Source organism: Cyanistes caeruleus, chromosome Z, assembly GCF_971803275.1.
Source record: "Cyanistes caeruleus chromosome Z, bCyaCae1.hap1.1, whole genome shotgun sequence".
Taxonomy (NCBI): domain Eukaryota; kingdom Metazoa; phylum Chordata; class Aves; order Passeriformes; family Paridae; genus Cyanistes; species Cyanistes caeruleus.
Window position 1 is genome coordinate 43,882,893 of NC_141732.1, and position 21,599 is coordinate 43,904,491.

Consider the following 21,599-nt stretch of genomic DNA (forward strand, 5'->3'; position numbering starts at 1 on the left):
CGACAGCATTTAGGTAGCTAAAGGTGAACCAATAATTTACTGGAATTTCCCAAAGTACTAAGCTGACTAAGCCTCTGAATTCCATTGACCAGACTTTGCACTTTGAAGCTGTTTCGGGCTTCCTAGAAAACCAGTTGGTTAGTTTTATTTAGTACCTGAATGCTGTTTCAGAACACTAGCTGACATCTGAGAACGGAATTTAAATTCCCCCAAATGCAGAAACTGAAAAAAAAAATTCTCTAGAGAGAGTATTAGTATTAGAGTATTACTGTATATTAGATATACAGAGATATGTTGCAGTATAGAGAAACAGGAAATACTAGGTATGCATTCACCACGTATTTTTTTATAAATGTAAACAATACTCCCATGCAGTATGTTTTCCATTTAATTGTTTAATTGGCCCCCAAAGCTAACAGGCAAGTTCCTAGGCATAGGTATGGCACAACTTTTCGTCTGGAGAACTTTTAAGAATTTCAGACCTTGTTGCAGCATTTTGACTTTGCTTATTGCACATTTACTTTCCCCTTTGGGAGTTCTGTGCTGCTATCACAGTAAGTCCCTCTCAACCTGCAAATAAGAGTCTTCAATTATTATGGGCATGGATAGACTAGAGGTAGGACCAATCCAGTGTTCACTTCATACCAGGTCTGTCTGCCTCACAGTTCAATCCACATTCTGACCTTTGAAGATCAATAGCCTATCCTTTGTGGAGTGTTCTGCTCAATCACAGGCTGAGAAAGCCACTACAACCCTCACTGCCAAGTACTACTGAGCTCAAGGACTGTCTGTCTCTCTTTGTGCCCCTCAGACACTGTCCCACTCAGCACAGGTACCTTCAGCATCCTTAACCAAGAAAAGAGAGGGTAATGAAAGGTGTTCTCACTTCTGTCCAACAAATCAAAAGAGAACTAGCTTAAGGGCAAGTGAGAAAGGGAGAGCTTTAAAAATTATCATAAAATACATTTCAGTTGATTAGTGACAGAAGTATGTTCCTGGAAATGTCTGCTCACATCATCCTAGCTTTTATATGACTTAAAAATGCTGAACTCAGGTATTTTACTATATTACTATATAGAATATATACATCGAAATTAAAATGGGCATATTAATTAAACATCTTCCAGTGAGAAAAAAATAATTCCCCAACTGATCTTGTAGAATATGAGTAGCCTATTTAGAAGTTTAATTAACAAGCTAACACTGACAAAAAATATTTGAAGAACATTACAGAGTACTTAATAATACTACCAACTGTGTTACTTTTATCTCTGATGGAATTTTAAAAGTTTGTTAGATTCAACTTGTGCTGGTCTACCCTATCCTTGTAAAACAGATGCAGGTAAGTATGAGACATTGAGGAACTCCCCAGCAAAAACCTGTCGAAACCAAAAGTAACATGCTTAAATCTTATGAACCTCAGTAGCATTTTTGCTGGGAAAGGTTCCTGACAACAGATGATAATCAAGCTGCACAGGCTGCAGAACAAAAAATCTTTGGGACATTAACCACTGAAGAGCAGCTGAAAGCTCAAGCTTTCTGCATCCCAGCCTTCATATTCTTCTCCAGTGGGATGCAGTAAGGAAAACAGCTCCTTGGTATAATTTAGTAACCAGAGCACAAATGATACAGGAAAAGGAGGGAGGACACTGAGCAGGTGAATTCCTGCTGGGTGCGAGCTGCCACGCAAGTCAATACACCCCCAATCACACACAAAAACATGAGGGGCGTGAATATATTGAGTTCTGATGGCATAACAGGCCTCCCAGAGCCTCCCTGCCTGTGGCAGTTCTGCAGACTTGCAAAGCCAGCCACAATGGTTCTACCGGACACAAACTACTAAACTTCTCTCAAATGTCAGTCTCAAAGCACTGATGGCCTTAATTGCTCAGAGACAGCTGCTGGCGAGGGCAGTGAAGATGTTACACACAGCTGAAAAACAACATGGCTCATCACATTGTACCTGCAATAAATACTGTCTTAACCAATGCTTACTGTGGGCATCTGTATTCCTGATCATTTTCTCCCAAAATTCATCTTTACTTGAGTTCACGCTCAAGGCTAACTGCATTTTTATACAAACATTCCTCTGAATAATGATGCAACTTGCTTGGTTATGGCTACAAGAAAATTAGAAGTACGGTTTAGGAAGTAATTCTGGCTACAAAGTTATTTATTTCTAGCTTGCTCATATTTTAGTATTTCTCAGATTTAGAATTTCTCAATTTATTCTTATATCCCTGGCATGTGTATTTCTCATTTAGCCAGAACTTTCACTAACACAAAGAAATAAATCCAAGGCCAAATCCTACTCCCATGCTTAGGCCCATGATAGAGATGTTTTCAGAATGGATTACATTTTTTTTGTTCCCATTCGGTTAAAGTATTACCCATTTTACCCATTTTATTAATTTTATATACAGGTTTCTGTATATAAAATTAACATCCATTGAACCTAGTTTGCAGAGTCTGAAAAGCATAACTTAACCATTAGAATATAAATTACTATTTGTCATTTATGTGTTACAGGTTTAGATAAGTATTCTGGTGACAAAGCACTATATGTATTTCTGATACAGATGTATTATCAAATGACAAACTGAAATGTAGCAACGCCTCGCAGACTACACTACACTGGATTCTTTCACCCTGACTAATAACTGAATTGCAGAAAATGTTTGAACATATGTTTAATTTCACTTATCTTTCATAAAGTGTGGTCTTTGACTGAAGCCCATAGCTGGGCTGGATGTAGACAGTGTACTTCGGTGGTCTGCTGAGGAAGAACAGTGTTACCTGAATTTTACCTGATGAATTTAAACAATTTAAAGCCTTTAATTAAGGCTTCACCTTCATTTTAACACTGGACACTTCCTTGAGAGTGCATGTTTCATACTGTCTTGATTCATAATATATACTTGAAATGCATACTTTGGATCTTCTTTGCTCAGATGTCCTTATAACATCTGCTATTTACCCTGAAGTATGTTTCATGTACTGTTATTTCCAGGTGGTAGAACACTTGTGCTAGCCACAAAACAGAGATCAGAGTTAAAACTGTTTTTTCTTGCAGTTGCATTTCCAGCATTTGGACTTCAGTGAAAATATTTTACTAAATAATCTGGGTCACAGAACAACATTCTGTGTGATGAAATGCAAATATTTTGCAGAGCAGGATATCTTCCTTTTTTGATTAGATATAAATGGACTTCAAGGACAGGTCAAGACTGCAACAAAAGTTATACATCCAGGGGAAAGAAGTGATTCTGTGGGTTCACCTCAACACTAAATGAGGACATTAATAAGCTTTTCTTTTAAATTCTGAAATCTTAATGAGGTAAAACCCCATGCTTTTCAAGCTGAAGGCTTCTTCCTTTGGAAGCATTTCTTGCATTTGATTGGATAACAAAAATATGCAGGTTAATTGAGTCTCAGAATGAGCAGCAGGGGTAAAAATATCTAATTTCTCTAAAATGCATTTATTTCCTATTGCATTTTATTCGTTGGGCAAAGGAAATAAGTGACCACATTCTTGGTCAGAATGCTATGGTCTGAGAGAAAAATCTCTTGCCCAGTTTAAAAAAAAAGTCAAATGCAACTAATAGAAATACACCACTGAAATATACAGCTGCCAATTCTGACATACCTGTGACTTGATGAACAACTGTAAAGACACATATTTTAAATGGTGACTGCAATCAGGGATTAAAATATGCAGTCAAACTACAAAAAGTATTTAGTCAAAATGATAAAATACAACTTCCTATATCTTTATATCCTTATTCAGCCAATAAAATACCTCCAGAGTAAAACAAACAGTAGGATCAGGACAAGAAGTAAATATAATTTTTATATCCCTCCTTGTAATCTCAACCTCATCCATGTTTGGCTTTCAGCATATAATGTTTTTTCAGTTTTCAGCACCTGAAGAGTCCAAAGTGAGTGCCTTGTTAAACCTCAAATCTCAACTACCAATGAATGCCAGGAATGACAAGTTCAGCTTGGATAGAGAGGTTTTTCTTCCCAATCGTTAGTCTGGGTTTCACTAAGATTCATCAGTTTTGGTCCTCTGCATTCTGGCTGTGAGGTCATAGTGTCTTTTATAGGAAAATGAGCTGCTTATAAATTTTCAGTGCTGCAGACTTTGGGAGTTGATGGAAAATCCTCAGCCCCAGGGCTCAGCTGGTTAAGAAAACACTACACAGCCCTATTTTGTAGTCACTCAATTACAAAAGCCTTTCCAAAGAGATGGAAATGCTCACAGAGTTTGTCTTGGGCAATCCTTCTGTGCACAGGGACCAACTCAATTTAATTAATATTTTAGCTTATAATGTTAGGCAAAAATTACCCCCATTCCTCAGGACTGTAGGAGGCCGTAGGGTGACAGAGTCTGGAATAAAGTCAAATGAAGACCACCCGCTGCAGGCAGTCTGCATTTTGCACATTGTTACTTTCCAAAGGACGCTCACTACCCCTGCAAGATGAGCAGCTCCCAGAAACAGAAAAATATGCTGCTCTGGGTGAGAGGCCTGTCAGATCCCTGCAGCACAGAGATTCTCCTGGTGAATTCTGGTTTTGTCAGCAGCTTCTGTTACATTTCTTCTGTCTCATGTCCCTGCCTGGCAGCAAGAGCTTGCACACCCAGCAAAGAAATGCATGCTGGTGCCAGGCTCTGCCGTGGGACTCCTGGGACAAGGATGCTTGAAAAATACAGACCAGGTGTTCACAGCTTCTCCTTTTGCTGCACCTACCCTGGAAATACAGACAACTACTTCTTTTCTCATATTGAATGACTCACTGATATTGATCCAAGGGTTGGGAAGAAGGTTTTCAACATGCTCCAAAATTAAGAGAAGCCAGACTGCCTTGTAAGGTGTGAGTGGTCAGAGCTGTGAAAAACAACAAGGTGTTGAACTACAAAGAGCTGCACCCTACTGCAAACAGCCTGGTAGAGGAACTGCAACTCAGTGGCCCTAGTGTCTGGCTGCACCTCTCTGTTCTCTGTGGTGGCCATGACAGGGCTGTGTCCCCACAGTGGCAGAGAAGGGCCAGCTCTGGACACTGATGTGTTTCTGCCCTGTTCAAATGCTCCCAAATAATCAAAGCTGAATATAAAAATAACGTAATGAATGAAACAAAAAGAAATATAATAAACAAAAGAACAAAAAAATCCAGATATATTTCTGTTTCCTCAGGCTTCTGGGGTCTGCCTCATATTCTGAACCTTTTCTTTGGATTTTTTTCATTCTAAAATAAAATCTGATATCATCACCAGAATCCAAGACCTATGGCTTTAAACACAGAAGTCCTGTACTGTGGGAGTCATGATGAAATTATAAGAATAACTGTCCTATTTCTTTTCTCCCTCAAAAGCCATTAAAGAAGGTGGTGGTCTGAAGCAGAGCACTGCTGCAACTTTACTGACTAATAGGAGCATGCAAAATCTGGCTATGCACATGTTAAAAAGAAATATATAGTTAAAGAATAAGGAAAGTCAGAAAAATATTGAGGTCACCCTTAACTAAAAAATGTGACAAACACTAAAATGCAAATAAAAATCCCTAAGTATAAACTGAAAAGTTCAGTGTTCAGAAGGGGATAAAATAGGGGTGCTCTCAGAATTTCTGCCTTTAAAATTAGCACTGCACATGCAATTAGCAATTTACTCTGGAACAGGAACTATGGGCTAAATTAATTTTTTCAGATCAGCAAAATAAATAAATATTAATTTAGAAAAATTATTTCTGCCAACTTGTAATCAGCTTCAGACTTTCTGTAATGGGAGCCAAGTGGAAGTAAAATAACTATTATCTAAACTGCATATTCAGGCTCCTACACTTGAAAGAACAGAACCTGAAAATGCAGAAATATGGATAAAATAGTAAGACTATCTCAAGAACATACCCAAATTTTCCATATGAAAATCATAATCAAGACCACATTATCTGAAATGCAATGGCTATTTATAAGGCCAGTCACTGAAAACATCTTGCCACTAAACCATCCACTGACAAATCAATAAGCCTGCCCAGTACAGCACGCTCTTTTCCAACACTGAAATCAATGAAATTGACAAAATTGAGTGAGTTGCAAGTACAGATTTAGCTGGGAAGTGCAAACTGATGTCAGTACAGCTATTTCTCCACTGTAGGGGGCCTGAAACCTCTTCATTAAAGGGAAAAGCTGTAACCTTCCTTTTAGTAGCACCCAAACAACCACAGAAACTTTGTTGGGCAGGGGTGGAAGGCTCAGAGAACAATTTGATTCTCAAAATCCCAAAACCACCTGCAAGAAATTGCTTATCCAAGTTCTGCCCTAAGAATCTCAGCCTGGGCACTTCCACTGACGTTTTGTGACCTCTCCTGAGGTATGGCTTTTCACATTTCTACCAACACAGCCATTACAGACTGCATTTTCCACCATTAATCATGGAAATCTAGCAGTCATGATACATTCCAAGTGCTGGGCTGCAAGTTAAGTGATGAAGAAAGTCCACAGTTGTTCCTTGAGAAAATGGATTTGTTTCTTCCATCCTCTTTCAACAGGTCTGGTAGGCTTGGCTGATAACTTCAGGAACTAAAGTTTATGTGCAGACATGTAGAGGACTAATTTTTGAAATACCATGTTATTAATGAAAATCTGAAATAGCTTAGGGTCTGTGACAGCTCATAAGATCAGTGAAGCTAACCATGTAGTAAAGGTTAGGCTCAATGCGCCCAAGATATTACATTGTGCATCTGATTTCAGGGGAACAAAAATCTCGCAAGATTTGCCATCCGTGCAAGGTTTATGGACTTGGTGATGTTACTCCCCTACAAAATTGTCCTTCAATTTTCAACAGCAACAGCTGAACCGTGTTGGTAATTCCCAGGCAAGAGGTTTTCAGGTAGACACTAACACAGAACCTGGTTTATAACACCTTAACCACAAAGAGCACTGCAGCAGGCCCAGGCTTCTGGAACTCTCTCACCCATCTAAAATCAGAATTTTCACGGTCTGACAAGAACTGACAAATGAGAAATACCTTCTGCATTCGTACAAAAAAGAACCAAGAAGTCTGGTAGGTGTCTGAAACATGGTCTGTGCACCTCAGACTGTATCATTCCAAGGTGAAAATAATCAAGATGTTGGAGTGGCAGATGAACCAGGCAGCAGCAACCAACAGAACATGGCATGGAAAGGAAAAGCCAGGAGCTCTGGCATAGCATGTGAGACAGACATATGCTGAACGAGCTGATGAGAAATACTGGTAGTTAAGCAGTAAATATCAGCCAATCCCAATTGGAAGATGTAATCTTCTACTGTTATGTCAGTTAAAGGTAGAGACAAATGCTGTGCTGAAATGACAGAAATGCAGTCCTCTAAAGTGACGACTGGAACATGACCACTGAAGCTGATGGGTCTTTGGTTTTCACTACTTTGCTTTTTCCACCCCGAAGGCTATATCTTAAGAGGAGAAAAGTGCTGTAACTTTTAGCCTGAGACAGACTCTTTTGAAGTCATCACTCTTTGGATTTAGTAATTCAGTAGTGAAAGGACCAAATTACAAGATAGAGTGATGGAATTTCAAATGACACTGATTTTAATCAGCTTTTAAATTTTATTTTAAACACATGCACTTCTAATTCTTGGCAATGAAGCTTGATACACTGTATTCAGAAATGGTTCTCTGTAGATAAGTCAAAATACGGCCTAATTAGGTAATAGAGAAGAAACTCCACTTGCTACTAACAGCAAAAATATTCCTTCATTTCTGTGAAAACTGCAATACAATCTGTGTACAGTTGCACCTAGCTTGATGTCTCACCTTCTTACACAGACCAACAAATGCTAAATACAGAAGGACCTTTTCCAGCATGACTGTCAGTGATTGTTTGGCTTAATGGTGGTAAACAATGGAACTCAGATCAGATAGGAAATAAACATAACTGTTAACTATCTTGCTGAATACCAAAACCAGATGACATCTGAAGCTGGCATTATTCCATACAGGAACAAGTTACAAAAGCTACTTAGAGGTTTATAAATACCAGATATACACATCGGGAGGAGGTTGGTGGGTTAAGAAAGGACAAGCATAGCTCCATAACAATAAACAACTGAGAGAGAAGGAAAGAGTGCATATTCGAAAGTATATCTGGGGAGCCCACTTTTGTCCAAGACAATTTCAATAACACCTTTTTATTGATAGATGCTCAGAGTGGTAGAAGAAATCTGCCTTGGTTTATACACTGCCATAATTTACCTGATTCTCTCTGCTAAAGCAAAACAACTACCACCAACACTACCCACCCCCACCCCCCCCCCCCACCCAAAACACAAAGACTAGGACCACAGTAGCAATGTGTCAGAATGCAGAGGCTTAGCACCTCAAACCTCCCCAGAGCACCACAGCAAAGTCCTGAAGTGTATCCTGCAAGTATTTATACACCAGCTCAACTTCATGTACTGTGATTAATTTCCGAGACACCATGTGGGCTTCATTGCAGCACGCAAAACCAAATACAGACTCACGTATTTTTAGGATCAGGACCTACTTAACACAAGTCAGCCGTGATTTAGTGTATCTGTACTTAATGTGCAGTTTTCTAAATGTGAGAGAATTCTGTATTTTAGTGCAGTTTTTGTTTTTCCCCAGAACAGCATGTATGTTGTTTCAACATTAATGCTGAAGTTAAAAACTCTGCAGTTACTGATGCTTATTTAAAGAATTAAAAAGTTGCCATCCCAGTTGCAGCTGGGAACAGAGGTACAGTAGCCTCATCTTTAAAAGCACAGACTTTTATATAACAATAGGAAGCACTACGGGGAAGTTGCTCATTTATGATTCTTTAGCAGCTTCTGTTTTTCACAAGAATTAATGGTCTAATCAAAAGGCATCTGTATAACATTTTTCTCATGCTGATCAATTATCACCAATTCAGTGATTTCCTGTGATCACACTGCATATTCTAGGTCAGAATATTCAGATTGCAATTATCTGCTGGTAGAAGAGGTGATACAGCATTTCAAGCCACAAAATAGCTTCACACAAAAAAGCTGTAGTAATAGTGAACATCAGGGATATACAATACAAAGGCAGAAAAAGACCGTTTTTTTAGGACCATCCTTCTGGACTGTGCTTAGTGCCACAGTCTGGATCTAAATAAGCATTAATATTCACAAGATAAGTGGGTAGTTTAGCATCAGTCTTTGTTTGCAGTGTTAGAAGTTATGCATTCGTGTCATGCATGCATGCGGTCATGCACAGGTCAAAAAGAATTTCTGTTACAGCATTTAAGCTTTGCAAAGTTGGAAGCAAAGGCTTCCAAACTTGACAGTAAGCCCCTACACTACAGTTTGTTCTAGAAAGTGTTATCTTTCAGGGTAGGATACAGCCAGGATGTAGTGCCCCTTAGTTGCAAGACCAGTGCTCGCTAATCTCTAGATTGACTCCAGGGAATCTCTAGAGTGACTTCCCAGAGAAACATTTGAGACTTCCCAGTGACACTTCAGAATAACTTTCTCTGAAACACTTAGAGAACTCAGTGTCCTGATGAAAAATAGTAAGGAGTGCAGTTACTATTTACCACAATTTCCTTTTGGTATTTTTTCAGTTATGTACATTAATGCTAATCACTGGTTCAAAGCCCAGCATTTCACATGCTCAGTTCTGAAACTATTACTAGGTTTGAAAAGTATTTGAAGTAGGTGATACTCTTTTTTAACTCTTCATAGTTCAATATGTTTAGCTCTTCATATTTTTTCACATTCCACCTGCTACTAACTGAACGTGAAAGACTTTGTATGTGACATGTACTGTCCATCATGTAACCTTCACTTCTGCTCTCCTTTTAAACTTTCAAAACAATTTCTGTCTGTGGAGGATGAATTGTACAAAGAAATTACAAGAATTGAAGTTTTAACCCTTATCATTTTTACAACTTTACAAATACTCAGATTTTAAATTTGAAATTTGAAAACTCAGATTAGATTATGTTACTATGATTTGATGATATGATCTGGTGATGTTGATATGATCAATTTATAAATAGTGCATATGTAACAATACTTTTTTTTTTTTCTGATCCAAGATTTGTTTTCTCCCAGTAATACATTCAGTGCACAAGACTGGCCAAAGACCACTGAAATCAATGGAAAGGCTACCAATGACTTTGTTGAAATATGGATCAGGCTTTGAGCATAACACTGCTCGCTTCATTGCCTTGTCACAAGGGCTGAATTTGGCTTAGACAGAGGTAAAGCAGTTCATCCCATATATTTTTTACATATGTTAGTAAATAGCACACATTTTAACCTCATTATTCCACTCCCAGGAATTTAGAGTATTTTGTTATTTTTGTTAGAGTATTTTGTAGTTCTGTTAAGGAGCCACAACACTTGCACAGGTAAAATGAATGACTGAAACACATACAGCTTGTACTTACAGGTGTCTGGCTTGAGTTGACTGTTGGTAATTCCAAAATACTGTGGATTTTCGATGACAGGAATCTTCGTCATCCCAATGATGACTGCATCAGGACCCCCCTCAGAAGAAGATGGAGTGTTACTGCCGTTTGAAATGTGGTGGAGGGGACTGGCTGAATCGTCGTCATTGCTGATGACTGAAGAAGGACCTGGAGTTAGAAAAAAAGGTTTTCTTGTAACCCAGTGTATGGTACTCTTCCCTCAGATGAGTAATTTTTCATTTTTTTTAAAAAAAAATTCTGACCGGTTGTCCTCCATTCCTCTAGTCAACAGTTCTCTTTGTGTGTCTTGTTGACCTTACCTGAAAAAATTTGTATCTCTGGGTGCAGATGGAGAACAGGGATTTTTTCCATTAGGAAGTGGAATCAAAACAAGTTTTTGAACTGGTACATCATCTAGAGTAAATGTAAGGAACCAGCACAGTCTGTCACTGTGCAAGATCTCAAAACTTGTTGAAGTCGTTTTGTCATTCTCAAAAATAAGCTATGGAATACACACATTAACTTTTTTACCTTATGCCCTACCTGAAGCACACAGCAGCAAACAAACAGCACAAATCCAGGAAATCCAGGGAAATTCCTGGCATTATAACAAGACAAGACACAGAGCAAATGGGCTTGTCCTGATGTGGGAAGCTGGGTATCTCTGAAACATGGTTCAGGGCCAAAATCCAGGGGGCAATTTGCATAGTCAGAGAGGTGCAGAGAAGATGCTGAGAAGAGTAGAGGAGTTAAAACCTGGAGTTGCTGCTGAGAGGCTCATCCTGTCCAGGGGCACATTCTACTGGCTCCCCAGTCCATATCTGAATCTAGTCACCTTCCAGAGAAAGGTCTATTGTGAGCAGCAATTCAGTGACAATTTTTGTTTTGTTTCTACTCTAAGCTTTGCATTTTTAATGAAAGTGCTACAGAGATAAAACCTTGTAAATTAATTTTAAAAAAAAAATTCCTGCTTAGCAGTGTCCCACTTCCATGAATTGAGCCTTTAAACAAACAGCAAACCAGCACAGATGACATTCAAACTCTTGATATCTAACTTTGCCACTTAAATTCCACATTACTTCTTCCAGTTTACATTCAGTATTCACAGAAAACCAGCATCATCTAGCAGCAAAGACATTTTGCCTAGTCTCCTGACCGAAGAGACAGCAGAGATCACACATACCATATTTCACTTCATTCTCCATCCACATTAACTAAGGTTTTTGGGATGACATTCACATCTTTTAATTGTAACAATCAAAAGACAATGCTAGAAACAGATGGAAAAAACACCTTCTGGAAATGCCTATTCTGAAATTGCATATTTAGCCAACTGCATTTAGCCTTTGGGCAGCAGCAACAGCTTGAGCAAATGTCCTCGCAAAGAAGGGGGCAGAAGAGAAGACCTTGAGAATGATAAAAAGCTGTGTTTACTCCAAGGCACCCAACTGCAACATGTTGGACGCCCAGACTGAGTTTTAGACTGGATAGAAGGAACACTGCAGATGCAAGACAGAGCTGAGTAAACCACCATGTAGATGGCATCTGTGTCTGCAGAAGAGACAGGGAGTGCAGAGGAGAGAGTGAGAATGGGGACCAGCAGCCAGTTCTGTATGCACATTACATTGAGAGTAAACAAACAGGATCCACTGCAGAAGACAAACAGCTGAAGAACCAGATGACAAAAAGGATAGTCCCAAGCACAGCAAAGAAAGGACAGTTTTAAAGAAGCCCCTACTCTTCTGTGGCTCACTGTATCATTAACAAAATCACTTAATCACTATGAGGCATGGTTCACAGCAATAAAACTTTAATATTCTGGCATGTGGCTATTCAACCCTATATTTTGAGACAAGCATATTCACACCCCTGCCCTGCTTTTGTTTCTCCCTGGTTGGTTTAATGGTGCATGAGGGAAATGTTCTCATAGTTTGAAAAACTACTTCTTCCCCCAGCCTGAAACATTAGAAGTAATTTTTCAAATACCTGGCACTTCACGGGAAAGTCACTGTTGACAAATGTAAGTAAAGCTTCAACGTCTGCAATTTATCAAATGAAATACTCATACCAAGGCTGGTTTTGTCATTACTGATCACCCAGATCCCCACATGATTGACTCTGCTGGGAAAGATGCCAGGATTAAGAATTTTTGGTGAAGATTTCTGTAATGAAGGGCAGAGCCTAACAAACTGTGGGAATGGGCCACTTAGATGGCTCTGCCATCTAAGTCACAACATCTTAAATCACAACACCTTTTTCAGATGCATGAGAGTTTGCACAAACATTAAGAGTGCAGCCCGTTTAAAACTGCATTCAGCTTTTGGTAGATACCATCTTTACATCTCTAAACTTTCTGAATCTCAACTTTTTGCTCAAAAAAAGCAGGCTGATTGATACTTTTCTGGGGGAAAAAATGCTTTTTTTTTTTTTTTTTTTTTTTTTTAGTATGAGAATCAAATTCCTTCTCTCACAGCAAATAGGGAAATTCTCTCAACTCTGAAACTTAATAGATGTATGTCTTTAAGTCCTTTTCAGTCCTGCTGTTCTCTGCTGCACAGGAGGAGGCTCTTTTGTCATTACTTGCTTCCACCATACATGCAGCGATGGCAAGGAAAAGTGACCATTACACATTTCTACACTTTAAAGTGGGATAATGACTAGGAACTCAGTCTATTCACTGGATAATTTCTGCAGTACTTCAAGATGCAATTTTATATGGTGAATTACTATTTTCAACCAGTACAAACTGCAAAGTGCTGCAGGTGGAAAGTTCTGTAAGTCAACTCAGTTAGGCTAACAGGCAAAAGCCAGTCTTCTGTGTGTTATGAAGCAGGTTCCAAGCATATGCAGCTCTCTGATGTAGGTGAGGAAAACCATGAAAATATGGTGACTTTCAGGTCAATTCCTGGCAGCACAAAACAGTTTTTCAATAAAAATTCCACCCTAGGAACCTTGTTGCTGTATCATTCTGTGATGTATCTTATTAGCAAGTAAACTTCTCATCCAGTGTTCACTGTGAATAGTTGTTTACATTCAAAAATCCTATTTCCTGTCTATTTATTTTCTAATTAAGACAATTAGAACCCATCAGATGAAATTTTTTTGTGTATCAGAGGCAGCTGAGCTCACATCCTTTCAAACTCCCCCTTTCCTGACCTTTTGATCAATGTGAACAAACTTTTACGTAGACCATTTCCAATCTTGTTTATTTGCTAGACCATCTACTCATCAGAAAGTTACATTTAATTGTCTGAGTGCACTAAGCCACATTACACCTACAAATCAGCCAGCCCTGCAGCTAGCTATGATATTCTAGTAATGTAAAATCATTTCCAGGAGGCAAGATGAGACTATCACCTGTGCTGACAAGAAATGAGAGCTGCCCTTTTCTGAATGGCCTCTGTGCTCAAAATGAAGGGTAATTTCTTGAAGCACTTTGGAGTGTGGTTTCATCCATGTGAAATGCGGTCACTGAATTAGGTAGAACAAGTATGGTAATTACACTCAGTCACCTACTACAGCCTCTGGTTTTCATAAAATCTGCTCTCTGTTTTACACCTATAATCTGAAAATTTTAGGCAAAATGTAATGGGATGGAGTGAAAATCACATGCTATCAGTAGTCATTAGCTACTGTCAAGCGCAGATTCATAGTTGGTTTAAGCTTTTAAGAAGACTCCAGAGACCTTCTCCACCTTCCAGTGTGCTGCCAAGAATCTTCCCTTGATTTCATTTTTAGACAATTTTTCTTAAGAAGACAAGTTGGAGCCAGAAAAAAATCTGTAGTCTGCTTTGGGGAAGATGGCTATCCACCACAGATATGAATTTCTCTTGTATTTGGTATTTAGCTAAAAACTTGTCAATTCTGCATCACCTAGGCTCAAGAAAAATCCCTTTTGTGTACAAAAAATACTCCAGCAGCTCTCTAAAAAAAAGTTGTGATATGTAAGAAAAACACTTGTATTTCAAACTGTTGAGCTATAATACAACCAAAATGCCTCCAATTTTGGTTGGGAAATTATCCTCAACATATAATATGGGGACAGGCAGAAACAGTAAACTTTCTTCTTCTTCTTCTGAAGTAACACTTCACTTACTGCACATCCCAAGGAGAACTGTGCTATCTCTTGAACGGTGTATGTCTGCACTGTACTTTACCCTGGTGGGGCCAAAAGAAATTTCATTTCCCTAGGTTAAGAAGGGTATGCTGCTATTTTTGAACAGGTGAAGGACATTCATGATTATTATATACAGCCTTTCATGAAAGGATAAGCTAAGAAAATTTGGATTGTGCAGCCTGCAAAAGGGAAGGCTTCAGGGTGACTTCATTTCATTTTTCCAGTACCTGAAGGGAGCCTACAAGCAAGCTGGAGTGAAAATATTTACACAGAGCATGCAGTGACAGGACAAGGGACAATGGCTTCAAACTGAAAGACAGTAGGATTAAATTAGACATTAGGAAGAAATTCTTTACTGCGAGGGTGGTGAGGCACAGGAGCAGGTTTCCCAGAGAAGCTGTGGATGCCTCATCCCTGGAAGTGCTCAAGGCCAGGCTGTATGGAGTTCTGAGCTCTGGTTTAGTGAAAGGTCTCCCTGCCACTGGGATTGTGGTTGGAACTGGGTGACCTTTAAGGTCCCTTCCAACCCAAGCCATTCCATGACTGTATTCTATGGTTCATTATATTCCTGTCACCATCAGAGTTAATGCAGTTTTAACGTGCATGCTACCAAGACCTAGCTACACTGCTGTTTTGTACAACACAATTCTATGCAACACACATCACTCCAATGATCCTTGAAGCCACTACTCATGGCTCAGGCACACTGGAAGATAATAGGGGTAATAAAATACCACAACTCCCTCCCTGATTTTAGCTTTGTGGTTGGAGTTGCGAATTTCCAAGGATGTATCTACTCACTCAACTGTTAGGAAGCAGCTCATGTAAGAAGCAGCATTTATAGAGATGATTTTATGCTATGATGCCTTAATAAACATCATTCTTCCCATGAAAAGTTGATTCCTAGGATGATCTCACAATGGACTTTGCAGTACCATTGGCCCTTAGTTCCCCTGGGAACAGGGACCAGTCTTTGCCAAGACATGTAACAGCACACTATCAAGTTAAAACCACAACAGTGAATGTATGTCACATCAGTCAGCACCTCTGCTAAATTCCAAGGCAATACTGAATCTTCTCCCTTTTTCCTTTTGGGAGGAGTGTATTTTTCACTAGTTAAATACATTGTTCTGAAATGCAATTACACAAAATTTCTTGTACTGTGAGATTCCCATGTTTGCTGTAGATTATTTATATTTTCTGCATGATTGAAATGAAAGCGTTATGCTTCAGCAAGAGCAGATATTCAGTTTTTCCTGTTATCAAAGCAAGAGCCAACTTTATTACCAGAAGAGGCACCTTTTCAGCTTTACTCTAAAAATTGCCATCTTATCTTTTACTGACTCTGAAAGACGAGTAATCACACCTTGGTGCACTTTTATTCTGACTGAGGTGCTAAATTTTACTTCAAATATTCCTTTGCATTCTCAAGTTCAGAAACCATGGCACCAAATCACATTTGTGCAATTCTGTTAGACTGGATAAGAAAGACAGCAGAACAGAAAGCAATGCAATTATAGAAAAAGTATTTTATACTATTGGTCTCTTAAAATGCAGTATGTTGAATATAGGGAATAGAATTAAAAGGTGTAAATAGAACTCAAGAAAAATACCCAAAACCAAACCAACCAACCAGCCAAAGAAGATTGAATATGCTTCCAAAGAGAAACAAGTTTAGTCTTGCTTTGCTTGATGGAGCTTTTCAGAGTGAAGTCAGACTTTTCTTCAAATCTAGAATGGGCATATTAAAACTATGGTCTTTGCTTTGATTTGGCACTGCTTGTAATGAGGGAAGGCTCAAGGCAAGGCACTCCCATGTTTTGTCAGCAGTTCAGCTGTGTGGAGCAATAGCACATTTAGCCTTTATCCACCTTTCAATTGACCTTTCCTATCTCATATCCCCATCCCTGCCAGCTACCCAGACAATAGCCATTAGTCTTAGCTTTTGTGTAGTCATCTCTACAGTCACTATCACATGCAGTTGCAAAATGAGTATTAGGGGCTTAATCCTCCTTTGTGGGGAAAAAACCCACCAAAATCACACTAAAAAGCCTTACAATTGAGTCCATCCTGCTAAAGCGTATTGCTCTTCACAGATCGAAGAGTGCCTGTCCTACCCTGGAACAGTACACTGAGCCAAAAACCACACTTTTACACATTAAGTCTGTGACTCAGAAAACTGAGTCTTGCCAGGCTTTAGTGTTTAGAGGATAAACAATTTCACATCTTCTGACAGGTATCATCAATCTGTTTAACTGATTTACACCCACCAGTGCTTGTTTAAGCTTGTACTCTCTTGCTTCTTGACATATGAGATGAGAAAAACCTTTTGACACTGCCCAAGAAGTTCAGTTCCCATCAGAGACAATGCTCCCAGGAAGTCAGGAGAACCCAAACAGAGAGCTGGAGAACTTCCTCACATCCAGCAGACAAATACCTCTGTTCCCCAACAGCATACACTTCTAACATTCTCTCAATAACAGAAGAAAATAGGTTTCTTGAAGGTCTCTCAAAGGAGAGCAGGAAACCAGGGCTTAAACTCAAGAAGCAGTCCCTAGGAATCTGTTTACAACTATTGCAAAACAAAGTGGAGAAATCAGTTTGAAAATCATAATGAAACTAAACCAATTCAATGGTAAATTGTTTTGTTTGGGTGATCAAGGATAAAAGGTATTTTGCCTTTGTTTCCATGTGAAAAATCAATGCTTGGCTTTCATTTGTTGCAGCTTCACAAAAAATCTAAATTGTTTGGTTGTAATTGTATCACTTTCATACAGAGCAAAGATCTACACTGTAGATCATTCCCACATGGAATAATTTAAGTAATGTGTACCTTTGAGTCTAATGAAATAACAGGTATGTTATTCAGCTTTACAGCACCAAATTTTCAGTGTTGCTAGGTGTCAAGATGTCTTTTCCCTAAAACACATGTTCATCTTGCAGGAAAACTTATTTAAATGCCTAGCTCCTCTGCAGAGAAACAAACACACAATCTGGGTAATTTCCATTGACATGACTATGCACAGATTTTAGCCACTCAATATTTCATCAGGGTTCTTTGTTCTGGCTTTGAATCTAAGAGCCACAGCTGCATATTTGTTTGCTTGGGTTTTATTCTGGTGCGTGACTATGAAAGAATCCCAGTCAGTTCCTTTCAGCTGCCTTTCTCCTCATAACCTCCTCTATACTCCCCTCTATCCATGTATTCCTGCATCCCCACACACACAAGCCTAGAAAAAAGGCAGGAGTCCCTAGGATAGCCTAGGGGACCCCTTCATAATGCAAATAACTCCTGAAAGTCATGCAACCTACAGGCGCAGGAATAAAGAAGCTGGTGTCTTGGTCTGGGGCAGACAGACAAGACAGTTCCCCCCAGAAGCCTCCTTGCAGCACTGTAAAGCCCTGTAGGGAAAAGAATGAGGTGTCTAAAACATACTGAATTTGCTAGTATTGTCTGGACAGGATGAAAGGTGCCTAACCCTTCTGCCCCAGCTCCACTCCAGGGCCAGCTCTCACCAGGGATGCCATCAGCAAAACCTCAACCTGCATCACAAAAGTTGCTGATTTCTTTTTCCCTTTCAGCTAGAATGAAAAGCATTTGTGGAACAGATCTAACAACTGCAATCTGGCACGCACTGTCACATTCTCATGCACCATAACCAATAAATCCATGTAGATCATCCATGATTCTATTATGTATGATTCCATCATACTATTATTTTTGATTTGGAGGCAACAGGAAGAGCACTTTGTTACTGAATTACCCAGCACTGAAGGTGGGGTCTCTGTCAAAGTCATGACCAGAACCTGGGCGGAACAGGCAGCCCCAGCTGTCAAACCATGGAGCCCTTTGGGACACATAGCCCTCCTCAGATATAGGATGGATGGTGGTTATACAGCAATCCACTGCTTCATGGACACATCTGCAGTATCTACAGCTTAGATGATGTGCCCTATTATGAAAAATGAAGAATTTATGGCCTCTCATTATTGGTAATCAAATGAAACACAGACCTAAGGAAAAAAAAAACAAGCTGGGATGTGGCATATTAATCAATATTAATACATAAGCCAGAGAATTAAATAAACTAGGCAGCAGAAAATGTGAAAGAATGTAAGAAAAAATGATCTATCATTTTTTAATATAGATCATCAGCACTATACATTATAGTCACCTGTAGGTTTGGATGTATTTGAAACATGGGTAAAAATTACAATCCTTTAAAAATACTACAGTGAAAATCACTACAGTAATAAAAAACATCAACTGGAAGGTACTTGTTGGCATCAAGGAAAAAAAAAATAATTCACCTGAAATTAAATCCTTGTTACCTTTCATTTCATTTAAGAGCTATTTAATTAAAAACTGCTTCCTTACAGACTTCTTATAAATAATCTAAGTGTTAGCATTCCCACTCCTAAGACTGGGAATGAGGTCCTTTGTTGTCCAGAAGATGAATACAAAGTGTACGGAAGCAATAAATTTTTCCCCATGCTACTTTGGCTGTCAATCTTTACCTGAGAGAACAACAAAGCTATTTGGAGTAGCTATCTTGAATAATTTTCTTAATTCAGTTTAGTTCAACATAGATGATCAGGCAGATATGCTAGATTGTGTAGGAAAGCTTCCTGATTATGAACTTGTATTTGATTGTGCAGGGTTTTTTAAAGGAGATAAAAAGCATTACTAATGACACTATCTAATTTTTTTTAAGCCTCAATGATTTTTTCCTTGAAGCAGAGAGATACCATCTACAGGCCTCTTCCATTCAAGCATATCAAATGAAAATACAAAATGGAAAAGTCTAGAAATACTCAGAGACCTGATGAAAAACTGAGGAATTGGGATTTCTTTTATCCTTAACCAAAGTCTGAGGAGGTATACAAGGATAGCCTTCCAATGCATAGTTACAATTTTTATTGCATGTCTTTGCCAAACAGGAATAAAAAGTTCCGTGACAATAAGACAAAGGTAAAAACTTTGGAATTGATTGCCAGGATTAGATCCTCAGGAACTTTTGAATAGGTCTTGCTTCCATGAGCCCTGCAATTGCTCATAGAAGACTCAGAAATCTCCACTTCTGGAGTTCTTGATGTCACATGAGGAAAAATGTCTCTTGGAAAACATATAAGTATAGTTGAAACAGATTAGGATAGAGAAGGATCTACCAGGTGTTCTTTCATCCCTAACCTTCCATAATGACAAAAAGGCAGACCATGAGTGATCTTATAGGAAACACCTTAGGTCTTCAAATGTTGATTTATGTCTACTCGTAACCGAAGGAAACCCAGAGCTCAACAAATACACATCACAGCTCAGTGAAATGTGTATATTCCCATGCATTAGCAGGTCACTTTTCCAGCCTGCAGAATAAAGTTAGGTTTAATTGGGTGAGAAGAACACCAGTGCTCTACTACACAGTGGGCTATTCTACTGGAACACAGGTTGTTTAATAGCATTATTTACATACAATTTATTTCAGTAGGATATTTCCCTTCATTGCTTCTGAAAAACGATCATTAGTGGAAGTGTTAATTACATTAATGACATAGTAACACAAAATCTCAATAATTTCTTATTTGCTGTCAGTACAAGACTATTACAGGCCCCCAGCATTTGAACAGGTTATGAAATCAACACTACAGTGAAATAGACCTCTGAATTTGTTCTGAACAAGCATTCTAGCATAACAGCTTCCAAATAATTTTTGATTTACAACCAGATTAGATAACCTTAAACCTGACAAGCTACAAGGAAGCAAAATTAAATCATCCCAAACATAACACTCAAATTGTAAACAACATCTGCATAAATCTGCTTTTGCTGTTCACTAAGATCTCACTGAGATGATCTTACAGCCTAAATAGAGCTGTTTTGGACTTGCACTGATGTGGACTGCCTCCTCTTCATCTCCAAACACTTCTCATCCTGGAAAACAGCTTTTAAAAATTAAATACAAATGCCTACCTATGCGTGAAGAGAAGGGTATGGGAAGGTGGTGAACTAACGCTATCCCATCTATTCCTTGTCAAGCAGTTTGCTTTCACCTTAGGTGAACAGGCTTTGGGTGCTGATGGCCCCAGTTTTGCATGTGTTGCTAAGGTACTAGCTGGCCTTTGGAAGAGGGCTGCTTGAAGGGCACAGGGCTTTGGCACAGAAGACAAGCTGTCCAAAACTAGCCCTCAGTAAGCACAAAGCAAGACAGAGCTAACTTTCCTTCCTGAACCTTAAAACCTGACATTTTATTCAAATTTATATTAGATTACTTAGCAACAGTGAAACTGATTCCTTTTGTGTCTGTGCAACAGCAGCTATTTCTCTACAGAACCTGTCCCCAAAGCACTTGGCAACATACATATCCCAGACCTTTAAAAAGATCACAGGCCATGCTCAGAAAACCTTGGTGGCAACCAAGAGACTGGCAAGAATCTTCCATGAAGGGTTTTGGTGCTCAGAAATCCACATGACATGAAAAATATCGATAAATAGCGATATCCAGGTGAAGTATTTGGAACAGTCTGACCAGCAGACCCACTCCAGCACTTCTTCTGTGCACCTCTAAGAAATCATAGGGAAAGAAAAGCAGTCATTTTCTGTTGTTATGGATTTCTGGATTATGCTCGACTAGATCTTTTGGATGCTGTTTAAGGAACAGTTCACCCTTTGAGATGGTACGAAGCATAACAGGCTGTTTGGAGGAATATCTTGGCCAAAACATCTTCAGATCAAAGAGGCAGAATTGCCTTCCAACAACACCCTTCTTTCCCAAAACACAATTCCTAAGGCAGTGAAGCTTTGCGTACTCAAAATTCTTTTCAAATGCAGATCTAAAAATTACTACAGTAGAGCAAATGACACTCACAGAAAGGAAACGTCAAATTTCTGTTCCAGCAGCATCACTCACAAGCTATAGGATTAGCTGCATAAATTGACTGTCTTGCCTCTATATGATAAACCTCTATTGCCATTTACAGACACCTCCTCCTTCTCTCTGCCACATGATGCCTCATCTGCTGGAGATTCCTCCTGTCAC

General features: G+C 39.0%; 1 protein-coding gene across 2 annotated transcripts in view; it reads right to left on the bottom strand.

Moving 5' to 3' along the window:
* Positions 1-21,599, bottom strand: part of NTRK2 (neurotrophic receptor tyrosine kinase 2) — a 194,677-nt gene that overhangs the window by 71,275 nt on the left and 101,803 nt on the right. For both annotated transcript variants that reach the window (XM_086866656.1, XM_086866658.1), the window contains one exon: positions 10,428-10,616. In XM_086866656.1, the coding sequence (XP_086722782.1) occupies positions 10,428-10,616 (189 nt within the window). The remainder of the gene's footprint in view (positions 1-10,427; positions 10,617-21,599) is intronic.